We start from the raw sequence: 10,000 nt of genomic DNA, 5'->3' as shown, positions 1-10,000 counted from the left end.
GTGTGTTTAGCTCAGGTCTCCATGGCAACACTGAGGGGGAGGGGCTAGTTTTTATTTGATTGGAGGTTAAAGTTTATGAATAATTAGGGGCGTGGCCTCTTGAGTGACAGCTAGCCTCTGGCCCTCACTTCTCCTCGGAGGTAAGCGTCAGCCAGATGGACGTACGCCCCTCCCCCCAGCGTCACATACATGCCCTTGCTTGGTAAGAGGAAATGAGGCGGAGTCAAAGTCCGACAGATGGAGACTCCTGTAGGCGAGGACGACTGGATCGAGTTAGAGGACGGAGCTGACGGAGGCGCTGCGTCTGTGGTTTGCATGTTTGTTGTTTAATCATTTGAACGTAGAGGATTTAAGAGTCTGTTGGTACCGACTGTAACATGTTCGCTCCTCAGGTTAAAGGACCGAGAGCAAACGGAGAGAGAGGGGCAGACCTGCAGCAGAGGGCAGGACAGGGCACGGGGCCGTAAGTCTGTGAGCACGGACAGAGACGGACACAGAGCTCCTGTTCTGTTAAAGATGGAGGCGCTGGTTTGTTTCCCTGCATCAGGAGTTTGAGCATGATGGATATAAAGGCACTCAGTCATCGTCCAGTCTCCTCTTCCCTCCGTGTCAAACTGACCCGTGGAGGTCAGTGAAGGGGAACGGGGACGCCGCAGCACCGCTGTGCGTTTGACCTCTGGACGCGCTCGTGCCCGCTCCTCCGTCACAGCCGAGCACAGCGTGTTCTTTATGAACGCTGTTGAACCTTTTGTCTGTTCAGGGCAGAAAAACCCCGACGCAGCTCCAGGGCTGTAAATGCTTTACCTCGAAGGTGACGCTCTTCCCCCCCCCCTCTCTCTGTGAAAGTGACTCAGTGACGCACGACTTTGCTCTGATCATGTGACCGGAGCCTCAGACTGTATTTCCTGAACTAAGCAAAGTTTGATTCAAAGAAATAAACACGAACCCGTTCATCCTACTGACATATTTATCATTTCATCACAGACCTGGAGGTCACAGGTCAGAGGTCAGGGGTCAGAGGTTAGAGGTCAGAGGACAGAGGTCAGGGGTCAGCGGTTGGAGGTCAGAGGTCAGAGGACAGAGGTCAGAGGTTAGAGGACAGAGGTCAGGGGTCACAGGTCAGAGGTCAGGGGTCAGAGGACAGAGGTTAGAAGACAGAGGTTAGAGGTCACAGGTCAGAGGTTAGAGGTTAGAGGTCAGCGGTCAGAGAACAGAGGTCAGAGGACAGAGGTCAGAGGTCACAGGTCACAGGTCAGAGGTCACAGGTCAGAGGTCACAGGTCAGAGGTCAGGGGTCAGAGGTTAGAGGTTAGAGGTCAGAGGTCAGAGGTCACAGGTCCCCTTTGCAAATGAACAGAACAGTGTTTCCTTTCTTGTCACTATCAAAATAAAGCATCAATTGCCTAAAACATTCTTTAAAACATTATTTTGAAGTAAAGCTGACTTTTGTTCTCACACAGGAAGTGAACAGCGGTCTCCATGGTAACAGGCCTGTTTTTTCGTTTCCTCATTTGAATCAACAATGAAAACTCATGAGAGTCACTACAGCAGGAGGAGGTCGCTGCCTCACAACCGCTAATAAAACGTAAGTACAGGTTTTATAAGCAGCCGGGGCCGTGGAGCTACACGGACGCTTTTAGGGTGAGGACGGTCTCGTGTTTGAACCCAAACACACTACAGACATCAACACAGCTACAGCACAGCTAGAAAACAACAACAACAACAACAACAACAACAACAACAACAGCAACAGCACAGATGGAAAACTACTACAACAGCAACAACAGCACAGCTAGAAAACAACATAAAAATGTAGAATATGACAGACGAAGCGTGTGGTCGTGGTGTGAGCGTGTGTGAGGATCAGCAGTAAAGACATGGACTCACCCGCCCGTGGGTCCCCCTTGGTCCAGACTGTAGACCTGCCGGGGGTTCAGCAGGTACCTGAACTTCCTCAGGACCCTGAAGAGGAGACAGAGAACAGCTGAGCACCTGCGGCGTCTGGGTGCAGGTGAGGATGTGACGATGTAGGAAAGGAGAAGCACGCAGACACAGTTCTTGTTGTATTTAAAGATGTTTAATACAAAAAGTAAAACGTCTTCAAGTCTCTGGAGAACTTGGAGAAGATCTCCTGAAACACGGAGCTTCAGTTCTTACAGAGAGGACGAAGGAGGGCAAACACATGTGGATCTGTTCCTGATGCTCCAGAGAAAAGATGGAAGACCTGAGGACACGTCCGTCACGTGAGACCCTCTCCTCTCAAAACTGGACCTTTTTAATCTAAACATCATGAGAGTGAACAGAACTTTGGACGCTACAACACCACAGTGCTGATTATGATGGTTTTAGTGAACTGTTAAAACCAGACTGCTTCTAAGGGCGCCCTCCCACTGTGCCTCCGTCCCGTGCCCCGTGCTTTAGGGTCCTTGTCCCCCCCTCCAGGCCCGTTTGTACTCACACTACCTGGGCCTCGGAGAATGCTTCTTGCTGCCTATACGTCATCACGCCGTAACACGTCACACGCATTGATGACGTCATGGCGATGCGTGGCTTTGTTTCCAGATCTTTCCGTAGACCTCGGAGTTTTTGTGCGTCTTGTCGACTGTTTTTGAATCTTTTCATCGACCAAATCTGCAGTAAACACTCCACCTCCGCATCACACCAACGTGAACCTTTCACCGCCATTGTTTGAAATGTCCGCGCATGGTCCCTCCTTCTTTTTTCTACGTCCCAACAGGCGCACAGGAAATGACCTCAGAACCGCCGTAGGCCTCGTGCTCGTACACGTGCGCACGCTCGTGCTCGTACACGTGCAAACGTGCTTTACTAAAGCCCACCTCTCCCAAACGGGCCGTGGACGGCAAGCGTGCCGCTCCTAGACGCGGTACGGTTGCACTCACACTGGTCAAACTAGGCTCTACCCGGAAAAAACCTGTTCTGGCGCGGTGCGGAAGGACAGTGTGAGTGCGCCCTTAGAGTTTCATAATTTATATTAAATGATATTATATTCTTCTTGGCAAAGGCGTCTCTCTGCTGTCAGAAATCACTGTCATCCTTTTGATCCAAGCTGCTGCTGCAACAATGATCCAGAGCCCTCACAGAGTTTATACAGCAATAAAGTTCATGGGCTGTTGTGATTGGTTCAGAGTGTTTCTGAGGCGGTCCCTGGTTCAGGCTTTGGACTGTCCATCACTCCCAGACTGGCTCTGAATGCCCCCCCCCCAGACCAAACATGAGTGAGCAGGTCGCAGCTTCAGCGACGTCACGTTTGTTCGACCTCCACTCGTCTGAAATCAGCTGATTCTCTCTGAGACGTACAGAAACGATCACTGCACAGATCAGGAGCTCTGATATGAGAGAGATGAAGGAGCGGAGCGCTTTAGTTTGCGTGTTCTCCGCTCTTCTATCTCCTCATCTCTTCATCTCACAAACACGTCGACGCAGCAGTTTCCTGTGACCTTGTGACGGTTACGTAATCGAGGCTGCACAGTGCTCCTCATGCAGGACTCACACCGGCGGATATCCTGCTCTGACACGCTGCACTGCACTTCATCTGACTCCTGCAACTCTATTTAATGTGAACAGATGCAACTGGAGCTGCTGAGTTCATATTAATGTATATTATTATAATATAAAGTGAATCTGTTGAACATGAACGTGGAGCCGAGGCGACGGAAGTCCAGAGCCGTCCGTCAGTCAAAGAGTCCAATAACAGACGATGATTTCCTCTTTAACGGTGATAAAGAGCGTGTTGCTATGGAAACGTCTCAGGCAGAGGCACAGCAGACGTGTGTTTACAGTGTTTACAGTTTACAGTGTTTACTGTTTACAGTGTTTACAGTGTTTACAGTTTACAGTGTTTACAGTGTTTACTGTTTACAGTGTTTACAGTTTACAGTGTTTACAGTGTTTACTGTTTACAGTGTTTACAGTGTTTACAGTTTACAGTGTTTACAGTGTTTACTGTTTACAGTGTTTACAGTGTTTACAGTTTACAGTGTTTACAGTGTTTACTGTTTACAGTGTTTACAGTGTTTACAGTTTACAGTGTTTACAGTTTACAGTGTTTACTGTTTACAGTGTTTACAGTGTTTACTGTGTTTACAGTCTACAGTTTACAGTGTTTACAGTGTTTACAGTTTACAGTGTTTACTTTGTTTACTGTTTACAGTTTACAGTGTTAACAGTTTACAGTTTACAGTGTTTACAGTGTTTACTGTTTACAGTGTTTACAGTGTTTACAGTTTACAGTGTTTACAGTGTTTACTGTTTACAGTGTTTACAGTTTACAGTGTTTACAGTGTTTACTGTTTACAGTGTTTACAGTGTTTACAGTTTACAGTGTTTACAGTGTTTACTGTTTACAGTGTTTACAGTGTTTACAGTTTACAGTGTTTACAGTGTTTACTGTTTACAGTGTTTACAGTGTTTACAGTTTACAGTGTTTACAGTTTACAGTGTTTACTGTTTACAGTGTTTACAGTGTTTACTGTGTTTACAGTCTACAGTTTACAGTGTTTACAGTGTTTACAGTTTACAGTGTTTACTTTGTTTACTGTTTACAGTTTACAGTGTTAACAGTTTACAGTTTACAGTGTTTACAGTGTTTACTGTTTACAGTGTTTACAGTGTTTACTGTTTACAGTTTACAGTGTTTACAGTGTTTACAGTTTACAGTGTTTACAGTTTACTGTGTTTACTGTTTACAGTGTTTACAGTTTACAGTGTTTACAGTGTTTACTGTGTTTACAGTGTTTACGGTGTTTACAGTGTTTACAGTGTTTACTGTGTTTACAGTGTTTACAGTTTACTGTGTTTACTGTTTACAGTGTTTACAGTTTACAGTGTTTACAGTTTACTGTGTTTACTGTGTTTACAGCGTTTACAGTGTTTACAGTGTTTACGGTGTTTACAGTGTTTACAGTGTTTACAGTGTTTACTGTGTTTACTGTGTTTACAGTGTTTATAGTGTTTACAGTGTTTACTGTTTACAGTGTTTACTGTTTACAGTGTTTACAGTGATTACAGTTTACAGTGTTTACAGTTTACAGCGTTTACAGTGTTTACTGTTTACAGTGTTTACAGTTTACAGTGTTTACAGTGTTTACAGTTTACAGTGTTTATAGTTTACAGTGTTTACTGTTTACAGTGTTTACAGTGTTTACAGTTGACAGTGTTTACAGTGTTTACAGTTTACAGTGTTTACTGTTTACAGTGTTTACAGTGTTTACTGTGTTTACAGTTTACAGTTTACAGTGTTTACTGTTTACAGTGTTTACAGTTTACAGTGTTTACTGTGTTTACAGTGTTTACAGTTTACAGTGTTTACTTTGTTTACTGTTTACAGTGTTAACAGTTTACAGTGTTTACTGTTTACAGTGTTTACAGTGTTTACAGTGTTTACAGTGTTTACAGTTTACAGTGTTTACTTTGTTTACTGTTTACAGTGTTAACAGTTTACAGTTTACAGTGTTTACAGTGTTTACAGTGTTTACTGTTTACAGTTTACAGTGTTTACAGTTTACTGTGTTTACTGTTTACAGTGTTTACAGTTTACAGTGTTTACAGTTTACTGTGTTTACAGTGTTTACAGTGTTTACAGTTTACAGTGTTTACAGTGTTTACAGTGTTTACAGTTTTCAGTGTTTACAGTGTTTACAGTGTTTACAGCACCGCCGTTGTGCACAGTCCCCTCTGGGACTGAAGACAGGAATGGGACCCAGAGGACCCAGCTGCTCTGTGCCTGGGGACCAGGGTCCTGCTGAGGACTCGGGGGTTCATGTTCTGGTCCAAAGTGATGTTTGCATCTGTAGCCTCCTCCTCCTCCTCCTGCGTCCTGCGTCCTGCGTCTGCTCCTCCAACAGGACTGAACGTTAAAGTCACGTGACGTCCTTCATGTGATCGAGCGTTCTCTGTCTGACAGCGTGAGGTTTGAGGGGGGGGCCACGCAGCGTTTCATATTTTAATATATTAAATATAGTTTATAGAAGAGGCGACGTATGACTCATTTAGATGGAGCGCGTCTCGTCTGAGAGGATTTAAATGTTAGAAAAGAGTTTTGTTTTTAAGCTTAAAATTTAGGAAAAAATGAAGGAAATGTGACTTAACTCTGCTCAAACTCTGAGTTAAATTTATGTGACTTAAATAAATAAAGTCTGAAACTTTTTACATAGAAAGGAAATTTCTGTTAATACGTAGATTTAAGTACTTTTATTTTTTAGAGTTTAAAACAAACATGAGCCTCCTCTCTGACATCGTCTCGTCAACAGCACTTAAAAATAATTATATATATGAAATAAATATTCATATATATCAAATATATCCCGCAATGCATCATGGGAGTTTCCATCTCTCTGGGACAGAACGTTGCAGAGAGGAAGTTGATTTCAGTGTAAACCATTTAAATTGTTGTAATTTATAATAAAACAAACTCTATTCAGTTCAATTATGACGTGAATAAAAACTCTGAATATTCAAATGTTTACTTAAAATATTCAGGTTCACACTGAGTTTGAATTTTTACTGCGTTTAAATTACTGAGATAATTTAATAAGTTTAACTAAACCAAACTTTTTTTCAGTGTTTAAAGGAAATAAAACAAATAGAAGCTCTTCTGTGAAGCGTCCGTGTTGTTTCCAGAGGAGCACCTGAACGCACCACTGATGCTTTCCCCCATTAAAAAACATCTAAAACCTGCTAATTAATAATACCTGCACTAAGATCACTGAAGTGTAATGTGCACAGAGGAACTCACCGCTCCCCCTGTCGGCCTCCGCTCTTGGGGTTGACGAGGACCAGGAGCGGGTGCGTCCCGGGCAGAGGACTGACCTGGGGACAGAAGCACAAACAGCCTGAGGCGTCTGCAAACGTCCGTGTGTGCGCACCTGCTCACTTCTGAGGGACGGCCTCCAAAACACTTCAGGGGTTTAACAGAACACAACGTTTATGTTCTGACTTCATCACAACACACGGTGTCCCTCAAGGGTCCAGTTTGGGACCTATTCACCAGAACCTGCAGCACCTGCTCCAGTAACACCAGAACCTGCAGCACCTGCTCCAGAAACACCAGAACCTGCAGCACCTGCTCCAGAAACACCAGAACCTGCAGCAACTAGTCCAGTAACACCAGAACCTGCAGCACCTGCTCCAGAACCTGCAGCACCTGCTCCAGAAACACCAGAACCTGCACCAGAAACACCAGAACCTGCAGCACCTGCTCCAGAAACACCAGAACCTGCAGCACCTGCTCCAGAAACACCAGAACCTGCAGCACCTGCTCCAGAAACACCAGAACCTGCACCAGAAACACCAGAACCTGCAGCACCTGCTCCAGAAACACCAGAACCTGCAGCACCTGCTCCAGTAACACCAGAACCTGCAGCACCTGCTCCAGAACCTGCAGCACCTGCTCCAGAAACACCAGAACCTGCAGCACCTGCTCCAGTAACACCAGAACCTGCACCACCTGCTCCAGTAACACCAGAACCTGCTCCAGGAACACCAAAACCTGCAGCACCTGCTCCAGAACCTGCAGCACCTGCTCCAGAAACACCAGAACCTGCAGCACCTGCTCCAGAAACACCAGAACCTGCTCCACCTGCTCCAGAAACACCAGAACCTGCAGCACCTGCTCCAGTAACACCAGAACCTGCAGCACCCGCTCCAGAAACACCAGAACCTGCAGCACCTGCTCCAGAAACACCAGAACCTGCAGCACCCGCTCCAGAAACACCAGAACCTGCTCCACCTGCTCCAGAAACACCAGAACCTGCAGCACCTGCTCCAGAACCTGCAGCACCTGCACGAGAAACACCAGCACCTGCTCCAGAAATACCAGAACCTGCAGCACCTGCTCCAGAAAAACCCGAACCTGCAGCACCTGCTCCAGAAACACCAGAACCTGCTCCACCTGCTCCAGAAACACCAGAACCTGCAGCACCTGCTCCAGTAACACCAGAACCTGCAGCACCTGCTCCAGAACCTGCAGCACCTGCTCCAGAAACACCAGAACCTGCTCCACCTGCTCCAGAAACACCAGAACCTGCAGCACCTGCTCCAGAAACACCAGAACCTGCAGCACCTGCTCCAGTAACACCAGAACCTGCTCCAGAAACACCAGAACCTGCAGCACCTGCTCCAGAACCTGCAGCACCTGCTCCAGAAACACCAGAACCTGCAGCACCTGCTCCAGAAACACCAGAACCTGCAGCACCTGCTCCAGTAACACCAGAACCTGCAGCACCTGCTCCAGAAACACCAGAACCTGCAGCACCCGCTCCAGAAACACCAGAACCTGCAGCACCTGCTCCAGAAACACCAGAACCTGCAGCACCTGCTCCAGAAACACCAGAACCTGCAGCACCTGCTCCAGAAACACCAGAACCTGCAGCACCTGCTCCAGTAACACCAGAACCTGCAGCACCTGCTCCAGAAACACCAGAACCTGCAGCACCCGCTCCAGAAACACCAGAACCTGCAGCACCTGCTCCAGAAACACCAGAACCTGCAGCTCCAGATCGTTTCATCTTCTGTTCTGTCTTTGTGTGTCGTGTTTAGTTGTGTGTCGCCGGGCGTGTGCGTACCTGTAGCGCTTGTCCGTCTCCAGGAGAGAATTTGAAAATTTGAGTGATGTCGTCGGGGCTGGTGCAAGGGGGCGACTCGCCCTCACCACGCTTCACCACAGAGTGACGGTCCTGAGAGAGAGACAGAGAACAATACGAACAAAGTGTGTTAAAGTGTCCTCTAGGAGCATAAACGTGTGTTAAAGTGTCCTCTAGGAGCATAAACGTGTGCTAAAGTGTCCTCTAGGAGCATAAACGTGTGCTAAAGTGTCCTCTAGGAGCATAAACGTGTGTTAAAGTGTCCTCTAGGAGCATAAACGTGTGTTAAAGTGTCCTCTAGGACATAAACGTGTGCTAAAGTATCCTCTAGGAGCATAAACGTGTGTTAAAGTATCCTCTAGGAGCATAAACGTGTGCTAAAGTGTCCTCTAGGAGCATAAACGTGTGTTAAAGTGTCCTCTAGGAGCATAAACGTGTGCTAAAGTGTCCTCTAGGAGCATAAACGTGTGTTAAAGTGTCCTCTAGGAGCATAAACGTGTGCTAAAGTGTCCTCTAGGAGCATAAACATGTGTTAAGGTGTCCTCTAGGAGCATAAACGTGTGCTAAAGTGTCCTCTAGGAGCATAAACGTGTGTTAAAGTATCCTCTAGGAGCATAAACGTGTGCTAAAGTGTCCTCTAGGAGCATAAACGTGTGCTAAAGTGTCCTCTAGGAGCATAAACGTGTGTTAAAGTGTCCTCTAGGAGCATAAACGTGTGTTAAAGTGTCCTCTAGGAGCATAAACGTGTGTTAAAGTGTCCTCTAGGGGCATAAACGTGTGCTAAAGTGTCCTCTAGGAGCATAAACGTGTGTTAAAGTGTCCTCTAGGAGCATAAACGTGTGTTAAAGTGTCCTCTAGGAGCATAAACGTGTGCTAAAGTGTCCTCTAGGAGCATAAACGTGTGCTGAAGTGTCCTCTAGGAGCATAAACGTGTGCTAAAGTGTCCTCTAGGAGCATAAACGTGTGCTAAAGTGTCCTCTAGGAGCATAAACGTGTGTTAAAGCGTCCTCTAGGAGCATAAACGTGTGCTGAAGTGTCCTCTAGGAGCATAAACGTGTGCTGAAGTGTCCTCTAGGAGCATAAACGTGTGCTAAAGTGTCCTCTAGGAGCATAAACGTGTGCTAAAGTGTCCTCTAGGAGCATAAACGTGTGTTAAAGCGTCCTCTTCAGTCTCTGTGTGTAAATCAGAATGATCTCTAATCTCCTGCAGGTGCACGTCTCCTTTATGGAAGTATGAATATTGATAACAGGCATGAAGCCGCCTGTGAGGGGACGCCACACAGACCCTACAGGTGTGTGTGTGTGCAGGTGTGTGTGTGTGTGTGTGTGTGCTGCAGGTGTGTGTGTGTGTGTGTGTGTGTGTGTGTGTGTGTGTGTGTGTGTGTGTGTGTGTGTGTGTGT

The 10,000-nt window shown here is 46.3% G+C and overlaps 1 protein-coding gene across 1 annotated transcript in view; it reads right to left on the bottom strand.

Moving 5' to 3' along the window:
- dgkg (diacylglycerol kinase, gamma) overlaps window positions 1-10,000 on the bottom strand; it is an 85,966-nt gene that overhangs the window by 52,225 nt on the left and 23,741 nt on the right. Inside the window, 3 exon segments of the mRNA XM_083921127.1 lie at window positions 1,887-1,961; window positions 6,754-6,827; window positions 8,582-8,692. Coding sequence (XP_083777253.1) covers window positions 1,887-1,961; window positions 6,754-6,827; window positions 8,582-8,692 — 260 coding nt within the window.

Source organism: Echiichthys vipera (genome assembly GCF_963691815.1).
Source record: "Echiichthys vipera genome assembly, chromosome: 10".
Taxonomy (NCBI): domain Eukaryota; kingdom Metazoa; phylum Chordata; class Actinopteri; order Perciformes; family Trachinidae; genus Echiichthys; species Echiichthys vipera.
This window is presented reverse-complemented; position numbering and strand designations above follow the sequence as displayed.